Source organism: Phocoena sinus, chromosome 11, assembly GCF_008692025.1.
Source record: "Phocoena sinus isolate mPhoSin1 chromosome 11, mPhoSin1.pri, whole genome shotgun sequence".
In the NCBI taxonomy this organism is placed as follows: Eukaryota; Metazoa; Chordata; class Mammalia; order Artiodactyla; family Phocoenidae; genus Phocoena; species Phocoena sinus.
The window spans coordinates 90,403,139-90,426,044 of NC_045773.1; the positions used below are offsets into that span (position 1 = coordinate 90,403,139).

Genomic DNA, 22,906 nt, shown 5'->3' on the forward strand with positions numbered 1-22,906 from the left:
TTCCTGAAGATAAAAGTCTTTGAGTGCTTTCTAGATCTCCTCAAAAGAAAGTTACTACATAAAATAAAAGAAATTTGTAAATACAGATCATTGGATGGTCTGGGCAGAGTTTAGAAAGGAGCTCATATATTCTGAGTGGCAAAAGCCAAAAAATCACACCTTATTTTTAAAATGTACTTAGATAAAAATCTAATTTGGGGGAGATGATGCCTTAACAACGTAACACCTATGATCCAATTTGTCTTAGAGCTGGAATGATTTCAGACTGTGTGGTTTTGTTTTAAAGCCTGATAATTTCATTTCCCCCTATCTAAAGTACTTTCAGCTTTTTGCCCCACCCATTTAATTTAAAAAGAAAGTACATTTGTAGCTTTTGAATTGGATCAAAGGTGTTTGGGGGTTTCTTAATCAACACTGAAGGTATTAATATTGGCAGATACTACCAAAGAAAAGTATCCAGGAATATACAAAAGAATACTTAAAGGATTTTTTTTTTTAATCTTAAAATAAGGACTTTCTTTAATCCTTACTGGAACTTTTGTGAACTTGTAGACTACCTGGTTGCTGTCAACTATCCTAGGCTGTCACCTCTCCGTTTTGCAGCAATTGCTGAGTCATCATGAATAGCAAGGAGCTTCATGACATGGCATGTTTTGTACTAATGTATTTTGGTTAAATGTCCAGTGGTTTCTGGGCAAAAATGAAGTTTTTGGGTTGTGTAGTAGAGGCTTGAAAGAAGAATGAGCGATCTGGCACTGTTAGTTAATGGATGTTTGCCATTGCTTGTCAGGCCAACCGGCTTGTGCAGTCATGCAGTACCTGTGACTTTCGCATGTGTTCAACTGACTTGTAATTTCCTGTTTTGACTTATTCTGGTTTAGCTCTGCTGAGGTATATCTAAAGTTCACATTTTTTTCCTGTTAACTTCTGATCTTTAAAATGGCATCTTGCTTCAAGTTGTGGAGACAAGAATCCATTGTCTTATTCAACTAACTGAAGGGTAGTAACTTAAGAATTGTAGAAGCAAAAATGAAGAACAGCACCAAATGATTAAGTTGATCATCTTCACTTGCCTTCTTTCCTACCCCCTAACTCTTAGCCCAGATGCATTTAGGAAATGGTATCATTCTTCTAGTGGGAGTGAACAGGTCAGTAAAGAGAATGTGCTTAGTTCTTGTCACCTGTTCAGTCTCCTTTCCCCTTTCCTTTTTGTGCAGATTGTCAGGCCCAGAAAGTCAGCTCTGGAGAGGTCAAGCTGCTTTTCTTAATAGCCACCACAAAAAACTTGAGCCCATGGGCAAACCAGAACCTTGCCTCTGGAAGAATCTACTGCCACCTCCTGGTGAGAAGGGAACTACTTATTTTTGCCCTTTTTTGGGGGGTGTGCTTCAGAGGTTTTGTCTTCTGGTTTGGAGCTAAGGGAATCCACTCATTTTATCTTCCTAGATACAGTTTGTCTTACAAGTCAGTTTCTGCATTTAGCTATTTTTAAAAAAGGGGAGGAAACCCCTTTATCTATTCAGTAGCTTAAATCAGGAGTCTGCAAACGTTTTCTGTAAAGGACCATATAGTAAATATTTTAGGTTTTGTTGCTGCAGGTTCTTTGTTTTGTTTTTATAACCCTTTAAAAAATGTAAAAATCATTCTTAGCTTGCCGCCTATATGAAAACAGGCTGAGGGCTGAATTTGGCCCACAGACCGTGGTTTGCCTAATCTTGGTTTATATGATAGTGTAGTTTTTTTTTGTTGTTTTGGTAGCTTCTGTATGATACTTTGTCCCAAATAACTATGTCCTGCTTGGATTCTGATGGCAAAAGAGTGTTCTCAGTTTTGAAAAGGAGGGATATTTAATGGCTGAATACTTAACTCATTCCAGAAGTCTCTGAGTAGTTTTGACTTTTATTTTATCTTTATTTGCTTTATCCTAGATGTTTAATTAATACTGTTAGTGAAAATAGAAATGGAAATAGTTGATAGGAAAAAAATGTGCTGTAATACAGTCAGGGCCTCTGGATTTGAATCCCTATTCTGCCAGAACTTGGACAAGTTCTCTCTGCTTAATTTACTCATCTGTAAAGTGGAAATGGTTGGGAGGGGTTAAATGAGATAATATAAAGAAAGCTCTTAGAACAGAGCCTGGCATATAGAGTAAGGACTCATTTGAAATTGTTGTGATTAAGTAGAACCTTTTGATGTAAATGTTTTATCGTCTCTGAATTTTGCTGCCTCTTAGTAGAGGTATTTTTCTTTTATGTACCAAAGTTCAATCTTTTATAGGTTTGTACTAGATTTAAAAACTTGTTTTCTGAGTGATGAGGCCAAACCTTTAAACTACCTTAAACTACGTAAAAATACATTATTTTTAACATGTTCCTCATAGAAATGCCAGTCATTTAAGTGTATAGGAAAATAAATCCAAGTGTTAAATTATTTAATGCATAGTAGGTTTTTTTGTTTGTGATGAGAGGCCCTTGTGTGTGAAAGTTTATCAATTTACTCACCAGTTTTTCAGATAATGACAAAAAAGCCCAGGTGTTGTCTCCATTTCCTGGAAAGTCCTTTGATGAGGCAATTACCTATTACTTGAAGTAGACCGGTCTGATGTCACTAATTAAAACCATTTCATTAGGCACAGAATATTATTGGAAAGATGTGATGAACTTGTATTTTCAAAAATGTTTTATTTGTAGCTACTTGGCTAATGGTCATGATTGTTTTATATATATATATATATATATTTCCCTTTTAGATATCTGTTTTTGTTTTTTTAAGATATTTACTGGACTATAATTGCTTTACAATGTTGTGTTAGTTTCTGCTGTATAACAGGGTGAATCTGCTATATGTATACATATATCCCCATATCCCCTCCCTCTTGCGCCTCTTTCCCACCCTCCCTATCCCACCCCTCTAGGTGGTCACAAAGCACCGAACTGATTTCCCTGTGCTATGTGGCTGCTTCCCACTAGCTGTCTGTTTTACATTTGGTAGTGTATATGTCCATGACACTCTCTCACTTGGTTGCAGCTTCCCCTTCCCCCTCCACGTGTCTCAAGTCCATTCTCTACGTCTGCGTCTTTATTCCTGTCCTGCCCCTAGGTTCATCAGAACCTTTTTTTTTTAGATTCCATGTATATATGTTAGCATACGGTATTTGTTTTTCTCTTTCTGACTTACTTCACTCTGTAAGACAGACTCTAGGTCCATCCACCTCACTACAAATAACTCAATTTCATTTCTTTTTATGGTTTAGTAATATTCCATTGTATATATGTGCCACATCTTCTTTATCCATTCATCTGTCAATGGACAATTAGGTTGCTTCCATGTCCTGGCTATTGTAAATAGTGCTGCAATGAACATTGTGGTACGTGACTCTTTTTGAATTATGGTTTTCTCAGGGTATATGCCCAGTAGTGGGATTGCAGGGTCATATGGTAGCTCTACTTTTAGTTTTTTAAGGAACCTCCATACTGTTCTCCATAGTGGCTGTATCAATTTACATTCCCACCAACAGTGCAGGAGGATTCCCTTTTCTCCACACCCTCTCTAGGACGCGCAGGCTCAGCGGCCATGGCTCACAGGCTCAGCCGCTTCGCGGCATGTGGGATCTTCCCGGACCGGGGCACGAACCCGTGTCCCCTGCATCGGCAGGCGGACTCTCAACCACTGCGCCACCAGGGAAGCCCCCTCATTGTAGTTTTGATCTGCATTTCTCTAGTGATTAGTGATGTTGAGCATCTTTTCATGTGTTTGTTGACAATCTATATCTTCTTTGGAGAAATGTCTGTTTAGGTCTTCTGCCCATTTTTGATTGGGTTGTTGTTTTTTTGATACTGAGCTGCATGAGCTGCTTGTATATTTTGGAGATTAGTCCTTTGTCAGTTGCTTCATTTGCAAATATTTTCTCCCATTCTGAGGGCTGTATTCATCTTGTTTATGGTTTCCTTTGCTGTGCAAAAGCTTTTAAGTTTCATTAGGTCCCATTTGTTGATTTATGTTTTTATTTCCATTTCTCGAGGAGGTGGGTCAAAAAGGATCTTGCTGTGATTTATGTCATAGAATGTTCTGCCTGTGTTTTCCTTTAACAGTTTTATAGTGTCTGGCCTTACATTTAGGTCTTTGATCCATTTTGAGTTTATTTTTGTGTATGGTGTTAGGAAATGTTCTAATTTGATTCTTTTACATGTAGTTGTCCAGTTTTCCCAGCACCACTTATTGAAGAGGCTGTCTTTTCTCCATTGTGTACTCTTGTCTCCTTTATCAAAGATAAGGTGACCATATGTGTGTGGGTTTATCTCTGGGCTTTCTTTCCTGTTCCATCGATCTATATTTCTGTTTTTGTGCCAGTACCATATTGTCTTGATTACTGTAGCTTTGTAGTATAGTCTGAAGTCCAGGAGCCTGATTCCTCCAGCTCCGTTTTTCTTTCTCAAGATTGCTTTGGCTCTTCGGGGTCTTTTGTGTTTCAATACAAATTGTGAAATTTTTTGTTCTAGTTCTGTGAAAAATAGCAGTGGTAATTTGATAGGGATTGCATTGAATCTGTAGAGTGCTTTGGGTAGTATAGTTATTTTCACAATGTTGATTCTTCCAATCCAGGAACATGGTATATCTCTCCATCTGTTTGTATCATCTTTAATTTTTTTCGTCAGTGTCTTATAGTTTTCTGCATACAGGTCTTTTATCTCCTTAGGTAGGTTTATTCCTAGGTATTTTATTCTTTTTGTTGCAGTGGTAAATGGGAGTGTTTCCTTAATTTCCTTTTCAGATTTTTCAACATTAGTGTATAGGAATGCAAGAGATTCTGTGCATTAATTTTTTTAATTAATTTATATTTTTGGCTGTGTTAGGTCTTCGTTGCTGCACGCGGGCTTTCTCTAGTTGTGGTGAGTGGAGGCTACTCTTCATTGTGGTGCGCGGGCTTCTCATTGTGGTGGCTTCTCTTGTTGCAGAGCATGGGCTCTAGAGCACAGGCTCAGTAGTTGTGACGCAGAGGCTTAGTTGGTCTGCATCATGTGGGATCTTCCCGGACCAGGGCTTGAACCCGTGTCCCCTGCATTGGCAGGCAGGTTCTTAACCACTCTGCCACCAGGGAAGCCCCTGTGCTTTAATTTTGTATCCTGCTATTCTACCCTATTCATTGATTAGCTCTAGTAGTTTTCTGGTAGCATCTTTAGGATTCTCTATGTATAGTATCATGTCATCTGCAAACAGTGACAGTTTTACTTCTTCTTTCCTGATTTGGATTTCTTTTATTTCTTTTTCGTCTCTGATTGCTGTGGCTAAAACTTCCAAAACTATGTTGAATAATAATGGTGAGAGTGGGCAACCTTGTGTTGTTCCTGATCTTAGCAGAAATGGTTTCAGTGTTTCACCCTTGAGAACAATGTTGGCTGTGGGTTTGTCATATATGGCCTTTATTATGTTGACGTAGGTTCCCTCTATGCCTGCTTTCTGGAGAGTTTTTATCATAAATGGGTGTTGAATTTTGTCAAAAGCTTTTTCTGCATGTATTGAGATGATCGTATGGTTTTTATCCTTCAGTTTGTTAATATGCTGTATCACATTGATTGATTTGCGTATACTGAGGAATCCTTGCATTCCTGGGATAAACCCCACTTGATCATGGTGTATGATCCTTTTAATGTGCTGCTGTATTCTGTTTGCTAGTATTTTGTTGATGATATTTGCATCTATGTTCATCAGAGATTGGCCTGTAGTTTTCTTTCTTTGTAACATTTGTCTGGTTTTGGTATCACAGTGATGGTGGCCTCATAGAATGAGTTTGGGAGTGTTCCTCCCTCTGCTATATTATGGAAGAGTTTGAGAAGGATAGGTGTTAGCTCTTCTCTAAATGTTTGATAGAATTTGCCTGTGAAGCCATCTGGTCCTGGGCTGTTGTTTGTTGGAAGTTTTTTTTTTTTTTTTTTTTTTTTTTTGCGTTACGCGGGCCTCTCACTGTTGTGGCCTCTCCCACTGCGGAGCACAGGCTCCGGAAGCGCAGGCTCAGCAGCCGTGGCTCAGGGGCCCAGCCATTCCATGGCATGTGGGATCCTCCCGGACTGGGGCATGAACATGTGTCCCCTGCATCGGCAGGTGGACTCTCAACCGCTGCGCCACCAGGGAAGCCCTGTTGGAAGATTTTAAATTACAGTTCCAATTTCAGTGCTTGTGATTGGTTTGTTTATATTTTCTATTTCTTCCTGGTTCACTTTTGGAGGGTTGTGCTTTTCTAGGAATTCCAGGTGGTCCATTTTATTGGCATATAGTTGCTTGTAGTAATCTCTCCCGATCCTTTGTATTTCTGCAGTGTCAGTTTTTACTCCCCCTTTTTCATTTCTAATTTTATTGATTTGAGTCTTCTCCCTTTTTTCTTGATGAGTCTGGCTAATGGTTTATCAGTTTTGTTTATCTTCTCAAAGAACCAGCTTTTAGTTTTATTCATCTTTGCTATTGTTTCCTTCATTTCTTTTTCATTTATTTCTGATCTGGTCTCCGTGATTTCTTTCCTTTTGCTAACTTTGGGCTGTTTTTGTTCTTGTTTCTCTAATTGCTTTAGGTGTAAGGTTAGGTTGTTTATTTGAGATTTTTCTTGTGGTAGGATTGTATTGCTATAAACTTCCCTCTTAGAACTGTTTTTGCTTCATTCCATAGGTTTTGGGTTGTCGTGTTTTTATTGTCATTTGTTTCTAGGTATTTTTTGATTTCCCCTTTGATCTCTTCAGTGATCTCTTGGTTATTTAATAACGTATTGTTTAGCCTCCATGTGTTTGTTACAGTTTTTTTCCTTCTATTGATAACTAGTCTCATAGCATTGTGGTCAGAAGAGAAACTTGATATGATTTCAGTTTTCTTAAATTTACCAAGGCTTGATTTGTGACCCAAGATATGATTTATCCTGGAGAATGTTCCATGAGCACTTGAGAAGAAAGTGTATTCTGTTATTTTTAGATGGAATGTCCTATAAATATCAATTAAGTCCATCTTGGTTAATGTATCATTTAAAGCCTGTGTTTTCTTATTTTCATTTTGGTTGATCTATTCATTGGTGAAAGTGGGGTGTTAAAGTCCCCTACTGTTATTGTGTTACTGTCGATTTTCCCTTTTATGGCTGTTAGCATTTGCCTTATATATTGAGGTGCTCCTATGTTGGGTGCATAAATATTTACAATTGTTACTCCTTCTTCTTGGATTGATCCCTTGATCATTATGTCGTATCCTTCTTTGTGTCTTGTAATGGTCTTTATTTTAAAGTCTATTTTGTCTGATGTGAGAATTGCTACTACAGCTTTCTTTTGATATCCATTTGCATGGAATACCTTTTCCATCCCCTCACTTTCAGTCTGTGTGTGTCCCTAGGTCTGAAGTGGGTCTCTTGTAGACAGCGTATGTATGGGGTTGTTTTTGTATCCATTCAGCCAGTCTGTGTCTTTTGGTTGGAGCATTTAATCCATTTATATTTAAGCTGGTTATTGATATGTATGTTCCTATTACCCTTTTCTTAATGTTTTGGGTTTGTTTTTTAAATCTTTTCCTTCTCTTGTGTTTCCTGCCTACAGAAGTTCCTTTAGCATTTGTTGTAGAGCTGGTTTGGTGGTGGTGAATTCTCTTAACTTTTGCTTATCTGTAAAGGTTTTAATTTCTCTGTGGAATCTGAATGAGATTCTTGCTGGGTAGAGTAATCTTGGTTGTAGGTTCTTCCCTTTCATCACTTTAAATATGTCCTGCCACTCCCTTCTGGCTTGCAGAGTTTCTGCTGAAAGATCAGCTGTTAACTTTATTGGGATTCCCTTGTATGTTATTTGTTGCTTTTTATTTGTTGCTCTTAATATTTTTTCTTTGTATTTAATTTTTGATAGTTTGATTAATATGTGTCTTGGCCTGCTTCTTCTTGGATTTATACTGTATGGGACCCTGTGCTTCCTGGACTTGATTGACTATTTCCTTTCCCATGTTAGGGAAGTTTTCAATTATAATCTCTTCAAGTATTTTCTCAGACCCTTTCTTTTCTTCTTCTGGGACCCCTATAATTTGAATGTTGGTTCGTTTAGTGTTGTCCCAGAGGTCTCTGAGACTGTCCTCAATTCTTTTCATTCTTTTTTTTTTTTTTTTTTATTCTGCACTGTGGTAGTTATTTCTGCTCTTTTACCTTCCAGGTCACTTATCCGTTCTTCTGCCTCAGTTATTCTGCCTCAGTTATTCTGCTATTGGTTCCTTCTAGAGAATTTTTAATTTCATTTACTGTGTTGTTCATCAGTGTTTGTTTGCTCTTTTGTTTTTCTAGACCCTTGTTAAGTGTGTCTTGTATTTTCTCCATTCTGTTTCCAAGATTTTGGGTCATCTTTACTATCATTACTCTGAATTTTTTTGGGGGAAGGTTGCCTATTTTGTGTTCATTTATTTGGTCTTGTAGGTTTTTACCTTGCTCCTTAGTCTGTAATATATTTTTTAGTCGTTTCTTTTTTTTTTGGGTGGTGCTGTATTCCTGTCCTACTGGTTGTTTGGCCTGAGACATCTAGTGCTTGAGTTTGCAGGCAGTTGGATAGAGCCAGTTTTTGATGCTGAGATGAGGACTTCTGGGAGGCCTCACTCAGATTGATATTCCCTGGTGTCTGAGGTTCTCTGTTAGTCCAGTGGTTTGGACTCAGAGCTCCCAACCACAGGAGCTCAGCCCTAACCTCTGGCCTGGGAACCAAGATCCTGCAAGTTTTGTGGACGGTAAAAAAAAAAAAAAAGAGAGAGAGAGAGAAAGCAGTACAGTATCAAAGAATAAAAAAGAAAATAAAATTAGAAAGATAAATATATTAGGAAAAATAAAACTGTAGTTGAAACAACTGCAGCAAGTTAAAATAAAACTACAACAGAAAAAAAGGGGGGGCAACAAGCCAAAAGGGGAGAACAATAACAAGGTATAAAGAATAAAATAAAATTAGAAAAATAAAAGATTTATCAGGGAAAATATAAAAGAATCGGAACAATGAATCAAGAAGGTAAAGCAGAACCCCAATCTAAAAGAGGAAAAAAAAATTAAAAAGCCTTGGCTATGGGAGTCAAAAAAAGGCTTGGCGGAGTTTAAGTGGGGGTGGAACTGAGTCAGGAGCAGAGTTTAGCGTTGGGCAGGACCTAGGCAGGGTGACTGTTCAAGCGTGGGGCGGGGCCTCTGCTTAGGACCTGCTTGGAAGGGGTGAGGCAGCACCTCCAAAGGAGGGCCTCCGGAGTGTGGAGTTCCTAGGGCCCTGGTTGAGGGTGTGTGGGAGGGGTTTAGGCCCAGCGCATTGGAAGAGGTCTCAGAGTGGATCTCTGAGGGTAGAGGTGGGGCCCTGGGTGGGGGGTCAGGGGCGGGGCTTGGGCTCTGCGTGGCAGGAGGGAGGCTCCGAGGGCAGAGGATTAGGCCCGGGAGCCCAGCAGGTGTCCTGGTGCCCAAGTGGACAGGGAGAGCACGGGCCCTGTTCCCTTCCGTTCCTTTGTGCCCTTCCCCCACCTTCTCCCCTGTAGCCACTGGACCCCTAACCGGGGTGGATCCTGCTGCTGTAGAAACCCCTCCCTTCCCCTAGCCACACCTCAGGGGTGCCAGAGTTCCGGCCTTTACTTTTGCTCCCCCTTCCCTCCCTCCCAGTCCCTCAGGACCCATGCAGCTGGAGGGGCCCTTGGTGGGCAGAGGATCAGGCCCCGGATCTCAGCAGGCTCCCAGGGGCCCAAGTGGGCAGGGGAAACCTGGGCACGCTCCCTTTTGATCTTCTGCCCTCCCAGTGGTTCCCCAATTTACCCCTTCGGGCGTGGGATCCCTTCCCCTCCCCCAGCCGCCCCTCAGGGGCGCCAGTCCCGTCCAGCCTCCACTTCTCCTCTGCCTTCACTCTCCCCACGCCCCCTGTCCTACCTGGTTGCTGGGGGTTCTTCCCGTGTCTGTGGTTCCCACTGGTGCCTGGTAGGTGCCCTAGTGGTGAGGAGACGCGAATTCTGCGTCCTCCTAGTATGCCATCTTAACTCTGCCCTCTCTGTAATATATTTTTAAAGGATTCTTCTGTGTTGCTAAGCCCAGTTGAAAGTCTTGCCACCAGATACAATTTACTGTGTTTACTATTGGAAAAAGGATGGTAGAATGCCTCTTCCGTCTAAAGATATTTCAGTTTCCCTGCCCGTTTGCTTGTGACTTAAAGAATAAACTTTTACACCAATTTTCAAACAGATTGTGAAAGGAAAGTGACAGTATCTTATAGATAACTTTTAGTGGATTAAGTTGCTTTAGGCTTTTATTGTGTCTCCTATTGCTAGTTTGAAAGGTCTCTTAGGGACTCCTTTTCTTGTCCTTGTTGTTTGATTACTGTTAATTATCTATTAATACCATCTCTGTAATGTAGATCTCTAAAAATAAGAGACTAAGCCAGGTCATGTTTCTCCTTCCTGAATTAGTGTTAGTCTTAAAGGACGTTGAAAATTGTGGCCAGTTGTAATTTAAAATTTTCTTAGCTGCAATAACTATTATGCTCGTTTTGTTTTTTTTAATTAATTAATTAATTTTATTTTTGGCTGCGTTGGGTCTTTGTTGCAGCGAGCGGGGGCTACTCTTCATTGCGGTGGCTTCTCATTGTTGCAGAGCGTGGGCTCAGTAGTTGTGCCTTGTGGGCTCTAGAGCACAGGCTCAGTAGTTGTGGCACATGGGCTTAGTTGTTCCGCAGCATGTGGGATCTTTCCAGACTAGGACTCAAACCCATGTTCCCTACATCGGCAGGCAGATTCTTAACCGCTGTGCCACCAGGCAAGTCCCTATGCTCATGTTTTTTGAGTTAATCTCTTGATGTTGAGAAGAGAAATGAAAAGTATAAGGAATGGATTTTACGTGGCTAGAAAGATTTGGACTGGGTTAGGAGAAACTTGGCTGCTAAATGACTATCTGTAGGCTGTAAAATGTGACAAATAATAGCTTAGGTTAAATTCAGATTATTGAAACTAGATTCAGTATAACTGCATTAGAATTTGAATACTTTATAATAGAGATGCATTGTTAAAATAAGTAATGTTAGAATGGATATATTAAAAAGCTGAAACTAACTGAAAGATTAGAATGGCATCTAGGTTTTTAACTATTTAGTGTTTAAGATTTTTTTATATTTATAATTAGGTATTCTTTAAGTCTCATGTGAAGTCTTGGGTTCTTAGCCCTTGTTCTTCACTTGGGCTTGGATGGAGCAGGGGGAAAACTGATTAGGGAATCTATACGAAATGAGACTTCCAGAAAGTGTGGCGAGACTAGTGATACGGGAGTTGAGTGGGTAAGGAGAGAGTTCACAGACCCCTGTAAGAAAACTAAGGGTCAGTGACAAGCTTCAACAAAATAAAGGCAGCCGAAAGAACAGACAGAAATCAAAACAGCAGTGTATTCTGGGAGAATAGGGCTTCAGAACCTTAAAACTGAAGATGGGTTATGTTTGATATTTATAGTTAGCAATCCCGTAAAGTTTACATGAGAAAGATTTTATAATCTGAATACTACTATTTAGTAGAGGGTAATGTGAGGAAAGGAGAGTTGAGGGAATTCCCTGGTGGTCTAGTGGTAGGGCTCTGTGCTCTCACAGCTGAGGGCCTGGGTTCAGTCCCTGGTCAGGGAACTAAGATCCTGCAAGCGACACAGCGTGGTGCAGCAAAAAAAACAAACAAAAAAACAGTTGAATAGAACTGAAGTCAAAACTCAAGTAAACTAATAGGAATAGAGAGCATTATATAAGAAGAAGGAAGGCTATATAATATTTATAAGGAGAGGTGTCTCTGGTTATTATGATATTACAAATTGGTGAGACGATGTACAGGAATTTTTTTTCCGTTACAAATGAGTTCTGAGTTAGGATTGCAGAAGAGCCTTGCCCCACCTCAGCCTTTTTCATTAACCCTTGAACTCAGGTTAAATGAAATTTGAAAAGCTAATATATTCACAGTACCTTACAGATTGGATGTGCTTGATATGTGTATAGTATTGAATTTACTTCCGGCCCCCAAACTGAATATTTATTCTAGATCTCAGTGACATTTTGATAGTGTTTTTGTTGTGAGGTGTTTTGTTTTTGTTTTGTTTTTGCCATGTTTGCCAAATGAAGAACCCTTAGTTCTTGAGGAGAAAAAAAGTCCAATCATTTTACCCAGTCCAGGTTTAAAGATTCACTCCTGTAATCCTTGAATTTAACTTCATTACTTAGGATCATCTGGTGTAGACTTTGCTTTGGCTACGAGGAGTATTTTGAAGATTTTAATGCCCCATTTGTTTTGTTGCTTTTTCTGATAAGCCCTTCATTAATTTGTATTTCTTTGACTACTTTTCTGCTTCTCTTCATTTAGTTGGCTTTGTGTTATTTACCATTCCAGAGGATGGTTCAGTTTTCCCATGCTCTTGGCTAACTTCACAAGTTGTTTTTTGGAGGAAGGACTATTGGTGTGGCAACAAAAATAATATTTGTTTAAGTTGAAGCTGTTACATCGAGCAAATGTATTCTTTTTTTTTGAATTCTAGGATGATTGATGTCCTTTTTTGAAACTTGCCACGGCGTATTCATATGTGGGAATAAGAAGCTGGTTGACTAGTGCAGCTGTGGAAACCTAAAATCATGCACCAGCTAATCTGTGCACCGTACAGACCTGCTGCCTACCTGCACAGAGCTGATCCTCCGGGGAGGTGATAGACTGTGATTACCACCCCGTGTGACAGATTGCCTGTAGGAAGTACAGGGTGCTGTTGGTGCACTTAAGTGAGTGACTGTCCTAGACTTGGAGGATCAGAGAAGATTTTCTGTAGGAAAACTTAAACATCAAGTTATAATGATGGCAGTTATGCTTACCACTGAAGCCTGTGGAAGTGGAGAGAAAGCTATTCTGGTAAAGTAGGATTTGAGTATTCACTGCTTAGTAGACCTTTACTCAGTGTACCTCTTCCCCCTCATGGTTGGTTGGTTGGTTTGCTTGCTTATTTATTTATTTATTTATTTTGCAGTACGAGGGCCTCTTACCGTTGTGGCCTCTCCCGTTGCGGGAGCACAGCCTCCGGACGTGCAGGCTCAGCGGCCATGGCTCACGGGCCCAGCCGCTCCGCGGCATGCGGGATCTTCCCGGCCCAGGGCACGAACCCGCGTCCCCTGCATTGGCAGGCAGACTCTCAACCACTGGGCCACCAGGGAAGCCCTGCTTGCTTATTTTTAATATCACAAAACATTCTTTCTTCAAGTCCATATAGGAAGCTGATTTGCCCCATTCCTGTAAAGACCTGAAGCATATTATCTCAATAACTCTTGAAAAGGTAGACCTTCTTTGGTGATTGTAAAAGGAACCTTTTCTTCCATAAGAAAACTATTTTTCCCCTTTTCTAGCTTCCTTCACTTTTTCTCAGTTTTCCATTAGTGGCTGAAGTACTTTGAAACTCATAAAAATTGCCCGCCAGGGAAGTACTTCTCCAAATCTATATGATAGACAGGGTCCCTTACATCTTCAGTCTACCCTGTTCTGTGCATAATCAGGAGATTCCTTTTCCCTAACAGCTTTTTAAACTTCTAATATCTGGCAGTTGGTTATTTACTACAAATAAGCATGTTAAGTCTTTAACTGGAAATAAAAGAGATTCAAAGGTAGCCTTTTATGTTTTACTTTTGTTTACTTCTATATTTGATTTTCAGAATTCATATTATAAAGTAGGTATTTATGAAAGTTGGTATAATGGTATGACATCTTTGATGAGATAATCTCGGAAACAGTTTATTTTGTAGTTAAGTTTATACTCAGGGTTATGTTTATCATGGCCTTAATTGGGAAACTTGTCAGAGTTTTTAGATGATTTTAGTACAGTGGTTCTCAGACTTTAATTTGCGTAAGAATCACCTTAAGAGCTTGTTAAAACAAATGTACATTTCTAACATGCTCTTAGGTGACACCAAACCAAGGCTGCTGGTCTGAAGATTCCAATTTGAGAACCACTTTTTTAGGCTTTTTTATAGTCACTAGATAAGCCACAGAACAAAAGGTTACACGTACATTCTCACACATACACGTACGTGCACACACACATGATTAAAGGGGAATTTTGAAGGATCGAAATAGTTATTTCAGGTCTATCAGATTTTGCATTTATTAACAACGTTACGAGAAGCTTGGATGGCATGTGTTTCTCATTTCTCACTTTTTCAGGTCTTTGCATATATAAAATGACTATCCCCATTTTGCTTCCCTGCTTTATTGCTGCCCATAGCACTGAATCACCATATCATGTGTTACATGTTATACTTATTTGTCTCCCTAACTTAGAATCTAAGCTCCAAGAGGGCAGGAACCTGTTCCCTGTTTTTTATCCCCAGTGTTCTTGCCTGACATGTAGTATGTGATCAATAAGTATAGATTAAATGAAGAAAAGCAATGTTTGCCTTTTACCTCTGTGAGCTAGATAAGATTTTAAAATATTCATCAGGGTAAGCCTCTTTCCTGGTCTGTTTATGTACTGTGTTACAGAGATAAAAGTTGGATGTAACTTTTGGATAGTGAGTGCTTCCCCAAGTGTGGTATATGTGTTCCATTGTTGCTAAAGAAGATGAATCTAACTGATACGTGGACTGACTTTTTATTTTTCATGTTAATTAGCAAACGAATTTAACAAGTACACTAAGGACCCAACAGGAAACAGTTCTCCAGATGGTTCAGCTGAAATATCTTTAAGAAAGAGTCTACTCAAAGATATGGTGGTGATTAAAGGAATACATGCAGGATAGCAGGATACCCAGAGACTAGCAACAGTGGGAAGCTGCTACCATCCCTAGGACTGGATGAATAAAGGGAAGAATCTGTGCAACTGGAGTGGAGGAAGGGCTACCTGGCTGGAGGTGTAGTTTTGGAGAAGGGGCGCTTGAGCAGAGGGAGCACAGGAAGAAAGACTTCTCTTTCCTCCCATACTCTAATATCTAATATCCTCCAGAATCTCTCATGAGCCAATCCAGAAGCCAGTTCGTTGAGACAGCCAGTCAGGAATGGTGTCAGGGCAGTGCAAGTGAAGACCAGTACAGCATCAAATTTGTGATTTGGAAGATTTTATTGTATAGGAAAAACTTTATTAAGAGAAATAAAATAAATAGATAGAAAGAAAACCATTAAATAACAGTACAGGTAAAAATCATGGCTACAGTTTGGGGAAATAGTTATTAATCCACATTGTATTCAGCACAGTCCACTATAAGATTTGTTTTTCTGATTCATTAAATAGCATTTTAGTATTATATATTTTAATTATTGTCTGACTAGTGCTCCACATGTATGTTTTCCAGATAACTGAATATTAAGATTTAAGTATACATAATTTTACTCATCTCTTGTAGAGGGATTTCTTCCCTGAAATGTATTGTGATTTCCTGAAATGTATCTAATTTCCTAATCTCTTTAATGAGATTGGTGGTTCTCAAACTATAGCATACATCAGATTCACTTGGGAAGGTTTGTGAAAACAGGTGAGCCCTATCTCCTGAATTTAGTAGGGCTGGGGTTGGGCCTTAGGTAATGCAGATATAAATGGTGAAGGGACTACATCTTGGGAACCACTAGTACTAGGGTATACTGAGCTTAATTTAACTTTTCTTGATGACTTAGGGTCATTTACCCTATAGAGGCATATTGAAGTAAGGGGATATTTCTTTTTAATAATGGTTCCAGGTCAATTTTAGCATCTGTATTTAATTTTGTTGTGAAGTGCATCATGCTGTCATTCATTGTGCCATTAGTAATTCCTCTCTCACTGTAATTTTTTTAAAAATTTATTTATTTAATTTATTTATTTTTGGCTACATTGGGTCTTCGTTGCTGCATGCAGGCTTTCTCTAGTTGAGGCAAGCGGGGGCTACCCTTTGCTGTGGTGCGGGGACTTCTCATTGTGGTGGCTTCTCTTGTTGCGGAGCACAGGCTCCAGGTGCACGGGCTTCAGTAGTTGTGGCCCATGGGCTCAGTACTTGTGGTGCACGGGCCTAGTTGCTCTGTGGCATGTGGGGTCTTTCCAGACCAGGGCTTGAACCCGTGTCCCCTGTATTGGCAGGCGGATTCTTACCTGCTGCGCCACCAGGGAAGCCCTCTCACTGTAATTTTGTACTAAGCTGCTCTGGGCTGAGACTAAATAAATTGGTTACATTTTAGTTTAGAAAAGAGAAGGTCTCCAAGCAAAATTCGTGAGTTTCAACGAAGGAGCTTTTTTTTTTTAAATCCATTTTGACTGTTCAATTTTTACTGATTATTCTCCACAATACCTAATGCTGCCACATAAGTGACCTTTGGTTAAGTACGGTGCTAATTTTAAGTTGTTCTCTATTTGCCTCCTTCAGTGACTAGAGATCACAGGAATCTCTGATACTTTTAGTAGCTAAACCCCTTAGAGGACGTCTACAAAAGATTTATTTTACACTAAGTTCTTGTTGTAGTGCCTTAACATCGCTTTGTATCAAAGTGTGTGTGTTTTTTTTTTTTCTTATTTAAACTGTGTTATGTATTGAAAGCACTTTCAAGTCTTTTGGAATATGGGGAGGGGGTAAATATTTAAATATAAATAATTAGCAAAATAATAAACATGAATGTTTTTATAAATGTTAAATCTTGGAGTAGGTATAGAATCTTTCTTTCCAAAGAAACTAATACTGTGTAACATTGGCATAGAAAAGGGGAACAGTGAATTTGTGTTTTTCAGTAGTGAGTATTCTAGGGCTGCTGGCTTCATGTGTTGTTAGAGATCTTACACAATGTAGATCTGTTCAAAGTTTCTGTTTGGAGGAAAAGTAATTACTTTTTTCCCAGTTGTTACCTACAGCTTTTTAGATAATCAGGAAAATACTATTCAAGTGCTTATATCAGAGGTGTCTTCCATCTTTCCTATTGACAGAATTTTTCAAGGCCTCTTTGTCTTGGGTTTGCTTTCAGGGTTTATGTGTTCTGCCTTAACTTTACTGTTTTTTTTTTTGTACCTGCTGAGTCATTCTTCCCCTTCCGTGACTTTCTCTCTGAAATCCTATTCTGTGAAGGGAATTGTTGCCTAAAACTGATTACCTCACCCCAGCTTGTTTCTGCTAATTTTTTTTTCTCATTAGTAATAAAATTATCAGTGTATGTTTCTGTTAATATTTAGTAAATTGTGAAGTGCTTTCACATTACTTCATTTGATCTTCATTATAATTCCTATCAGGTAAAAGTAGGAGAGAGTGTTATTCTTATTTACCTAGAGTAAATCGTAGTACAGCCTGCCAACCCCGAAGTCAATGCTTTTACTCTATCCTAGATATACCACAGCAGTTGTGTTTGTACCTGGGCAAGTTACTTAACTTCATTGTCTCTCTTCATCTGTAAAGTGGCACGGTTAAAACTAATTTCATAAAATTATTGTGAGGATTAAATTGAATAATATGTTTAAACTGCTGAGAACAGTGTCTGTTCTATGATGAATGTTAATAATGCTGGTAGTTGTTATACCACATCTTTTTCTCCCTTTAAAAGTTACTGTAATAAAATTCTTGGTTTTCAGGCAACATTTGATATAACAAAATTTTACCATCAAAAAAAAATCTTAGATTATTTCTTGAGTTTATGTTGGATTAGTTGTCTTTTTGCGTTGAAAAAATTCTCATTTTTATTTGTCTAAATATTTGTTCTTAAAGAACGTGCAATAAAATATTTGAGGAAGCTGTTGAAGGTATTTATTGCTTCTTTTAATATGCTGGGATCAAGATGGATGCCTTTTGTCTGGGATTATAACATTTTAGTGCATATCTTATTACTAAATCTAAAATTTATATTGCTTAGTTGAAGACCTGTGAGTTTTTTAAAGATTAGAATAGTATGGCCATTTGGGACAATAATTGGCTCATGGACATATGCATATGAAAGAAAGAAAAAAGTAGGAATTTTATAAAGTATAGAATTTGTAAAATACATTACGTCAACATTAACTCACATAACTGAATTTTAGGAAACTTTGTTGGAAACAGTTGTGTTTTGCTTGGTATGGCTTTCTGTAAATAAGTACTTATTTAAATAAGATAAATTTCTAAAACTGCCTTATATGTTTTCCCCCCAGCAGGGCATTCTCAGCAGGGTTACAGAATCTGTTAAGAATATTGTGCCAGGATGGTTACAGAGATACTTCCACAAGAGTGAAGACGTATGTAGCTGCTCAACAGACACAAGAGAGGTGGCACAGTGGCCGGAAAATAGGGAAGATGACCATATAATATATGCTGATGAGGAGAACCCTAACATTCATGATGGGAGAATCACTCCTGAGCCAACAGTCAGTAATACAGAAGGTAAATGGAATGTGGATATTTTGTTGTGAATGATAGGTTTTCATGCCTTAATTTAAAATATGTTTATGTTACCTGGCTATGGTAAATCTAATTGTGTAGTACAGAAACGATGTTGGAGGAGGGTGATGATCACCTTCAAATTAGAAATCTTTTTTATTTATCAGCTTTTTTGTTTATTAAGGGAGACTGAAATATATCAGTTGAGAGTGCAAGCTCTGCTGTTAGACTTTGGGTTTGAATTTTCATACCACCAATAGTTAGTCATGTGGCTTTGGTCAAGATAATCTTTGTTCTCCTCTGTACCCTCAGAAGTGGTTTTGAAAAAAGTAAAGTTGAAGCCCTTTGAGTAGGTCGTGGCACTAAAGGAGCAGCGTGGCAGTGCTTCCCACAGCACACGGACTTGGGTATGGTGTCACTGCAGTTGTCTTCCGTCCTCTGCAGCTAGTGCAGCTGGGCCACTTCATTAATCTTACCACTGAGTGACCCTGCATTTTAAATGCTTTTTTGGATCCGTTTATGGCGTTTTTGTGGGGTTTACAAGTATTAAATAGATTCAGTGTAACCCATGAATGTGACATATTTGGGAATATTACTCTTATCATTTCACTTTATATATTTTTTACAGCTTTAGTGAGATGTACTTCACATAACAATAGGACTCACCCATTTAAATTGTATAGTTTAGTGGTTTTTGGTATATACAGAGTTGTTCAGTCACCACAGTCAATTTTAGAACATTTTAATCACCATCCTTCCCTCCCCATCACCACAAAATCCTATACCCATTAGTAGTCCCTCCCCATCCCTACCCCTCCAGCCCTAGGCAACCACCAATCTGTATACTGGACATTTCATATAAATGGAATCATAAAATATGTGGTCTTTTGTAACTGGCTTCTTTCACTTAGCATAATGTCTTCAAGGTTCATCCATGTCATAGCATGTATCAGAACTTCCTTTTTATTGCCAGGTAATAGCTCATGGAATGGAGAAACTACATTTTATTTATCCATTCATCCGTTGATGGACATTTGTGTTGTTTCTACTTTTTGGGTATTATGAACAGTGCCAGTTTGAGTATTACTATGCACGTTTTTGTGTGGATATGTTTTCTCTTGGGTATATACCTAGGAGGAGAATTGCTGGGTCATCTGGTAATTTTACATTTTGAGGAAAAACTGTTTTTCTAAAGTGGCTACACCATCTTACCTTCCCACCAGCGGTGTATGAAGAATGCAGTTTCTTTACAACCTCACTAATTTTCCTTTTTTTAAAAAACATAAATTATACCTATTTTGGTAGACATGAAGTGGTATCTCATTGTGTTGATTTGCATCTCCCTGATGACTAATAATGAGCATCTTTTCATGCTTATTGGCCATTTATACATCTTTGGAGAAATGGCTATGCAGATCCCCCTTTTCCATTTTTAACTGGGTTATTTGTCTTTTTATAGTTGAATTGAAAGAGGTCTTCACATATTCTGGATATAAGCTCTGTATATGATTTGCAAGTATTTTCTCCTATTCTGGCTTCTTGATGGTGTCCTTTGAAGCACAAAATTTTAAATTTTGATGAAGTCCACTTTATCCCTCAAGTATATGTTTCTTTCAGTTTATATATTTTTTCTTTCACTACATGTTTTGACTTACGTATAATTATAAAAATGTTTTTGAACTCTGAAATCTTGTCTTGCCTAAATAATTGATGTGGATATGTGCCTATTAATTTTGGTATACTTAGTAACTTACTTTCCTGCCTGATTTGCTTATAAGGGAAAACTAGTGAGGGTGAAATGGGCTGAAAGAGTGATTCCTACTTGGGAGAAATGGCAAATCTAAGTTTTCTTAGTGATATTCAGTTTGGCTTAGTCTTCAAATCCTTGCTTATTTTTATTAGAGTAACTTAGGGAGTTTTAATATCTGTACTGTTCAAGATTTCTTTCTAATATATTACCAGCAACCATCTTGAGGTTTTATTTGGTAGATCTCTAAGGTGACTGCTTCTATATTGTTCTCTTTCCTGGACATCAAATGGGACCACAGCTTCTTTCTTTCTTTTGACTGGAGACTTTTAGTGTGCAGCAGCATATATCTACAGTGACTGAAACCTTCTTTTGCATCCTAATGAGTATGCTTGTGGGGATTAACTAACTTGAAGAATTTAATTCAGGTGTGAGATTAATGGCGTTTCTCATTTTATATCTGTAAAGTTCTTTTCTGTTTGTATTTTCATTGAAATTATGGAATTAATTCAGTGGTCTGCCAAGGTTAATTCCAACTTGGATTTTATTCATTATATTATTAGGTTTGTAAGGTAGCTTTTCTGTTATGTGTATATTACACACACCTTTGTGAATAACTTCTAAATTTAAATTATTGTGGAAATTTTCAAACTACAAAAGTAAGGAGGATAGTACAATGAACCTCCATGTACCTGTTACCCAGCTTCAAAGACAACGAGCTTATGGCTGACTTTGTTTTCTTTATTCCCACATCTATTCACCTACCTTCTCCGTCTAACTCCCCTGATTATTTAGAAGCAAATTGTGAACAGCTTTCTGATATTAACTTCAAAAACTTGATGGCATTTTTCCTCTGTCTTGTCTAAGAGCTGACTCCTGCTCCTATCTTAAAATCTGTATGTTCCAGGCAGTTCTCTTCTCACAATCTGCCTCCACCTTTCTCAAAGTATTTATTCAATAGTTGCAGTCACATAATGTGTGACTACAGTACTGTTGATAACTCCCCAGTATGGTGAATATAGATCTTACTAGATGTAGCAAATCAGTTTATGTTTACTCTGTGAAACATTACTCTTAAATTTGACAATGCATTCTCAGAACAACTTAGAGGGCTTCCCTGGTGGCGCAGTGGTTCAGAGTCCGCCTGCCGATGCGGGGGACACGGGTTTGTGCCCCGGTCTGGGAAGATCCCACATGCCGCGGAGCAGCTGGGCCTGTGAGCCATGGCCGCTGAGCCTGCGCGTCCGGAGCCTGTGCTCAGCAACAGGAGAGGCCACAACAGTGAGAGGCCCGCATACCACAAAAAAAACAAAAACAGAAAACAACTTAGATATACTTGCTTTTAAAGTAGTGTAAAATTATCAAAAGCTTAAAATAATTTAGATATAACAGTCCTGAGTGTTGTTTACTAAATAGTAATTTTACCACTGTAACTTTTGTATTAATAGTAACTGGAGCTGGAGAGTATAGGACATTCTTCAGATAGCACAGTGCAGTATGACAGTTATAGAATCTGTGGCCCCTTTCAGATCTGTTGTCTGCAACTGTCTGCTTATAGGTACCTCCTTGTACTGACTGTCTTAATGATGGTGAGCCATTAGGTGTCTAGATTTCTTCTGCTAGGGTAATGAAATGGATCAGTGAGAAGAGCCTCAAATAATGTACCTGTTAGATTTTTATTGATTCAGTAAGAGTTCAGGCCTCTGAGAGCCCCACAATGGCATGTTTAGTTTGCTAGTCAGCAGTAGATTGAAGTTGTAGACTACATTGGCTGATTGATACTATGTGATCATAGGTGTACTCTTAGAAACTGGGCATTTATGGCTGATGTGAATCTGTAGATGATGTGGCCTTATTTAGCCTTATTATCCCAAACTGCATCCTTTATTGGGCCTGATTTGGAGGTTAAGGAAGCTCTGTAAATATAAAAAACTGGCATTGCTATTAGCAGCATACCTTCCAGTAGAAGTATATCTTACTAGATTTCTTTTTTCTCTATAGCTTCTGTATATACTAGATTTAGTAAATGTCTGCCAATATCTAGAAAGTTGTCCTATCACTTTTATCCTATAGGATAAACTGCTGTAGGGATGAGAGGATGGGTAAGTAAAAAGCACTTTTAGGATATAACGTACTACAAAGTTAGAATACTTAATACTCTAAGAAACATTTCAGCCTGTATGTGTATGAATCCTGACTGCAGAGAAATTGAAATATGATAATCTTTAGATGCCAATAGGTTTAAATGCTGATGCCAGTAGATTTCGAAGCTCCAGCCAGTTTCTGTCTTAACTTGAGCAAGCTTGATAAGAAATTATTACATATACATTAAATTCTAATTCCCCATTCCCCCTCCCCCCTGCCCCTGGCAAACACCACTGTAGTTTCTCTATGACTTTGACTACGTACCTTATATGAGTAGAATCATACAGTATTTAATCTTTTGTGACTGACTTATTTCGCTTAGCAGAATGTCTTCAAAGTTCATTCACATCATTGTAGCATATATCAGAATTTATTTCCTTTTTAAGGCTGAAGAACATTCACTGTATGTATTTACCACATTTATTTATTCATTCATCTGTTGATGGACGCTTAACGTTACTTCCACCTTTGGCTCTTGTGAATAATGCTGTTAGAAACATGGTTGTACACATCTCTTTGAGACTCTGCTTTCAGTTCTTTTGGATATATACCCAGAAGTGGAATTGCTGGGTCACATGGTAATTCTATTTTTAATTTTTTGAGGAACCACCATACTGTTTTCCACAATGGCCACACCCATTTTACATTTCCTCTCAACAGTGCACAAGGTTTCTAGCTTCTCCACATCCATGCCGACATTACTTTCTTTTCTTCTGATAGT

The 22,906-nt window shown here is 38.6% G+C and overlaps 1 protein-coding gene across 8 annotated transcripts in view; it reads left to right on the forward strand.

Moving 5' to 3' along the window:
- Positions 1-22,906, forward strand: part of NUP153 (nucleoporin 153) — an 81,969-nt gene that overhangs the window by 2,168 nt on the left and 56,895 nt on the right. For 3 of the 8 annotated variants that reach the window (XM_032650402.1, XM_032650404.1, XM_032650408.1), the window contains exon 2: positions 18,071-18,296. In XM_032650402.1, coding sequence (XP_032506293.1) covers positions 18,071-18,296 — 226 coding nt within the window. Of the gene's footprint in view, positions 1-1,127; positions 1,343-18,067; positions 18,297-22,906 lie in introns of those variants that run through there. The other 5 variants (XM_032650401.1, XM_032650403.1, XM_032650409.1 and 2 more) reach the window with 3 other exon arrangements.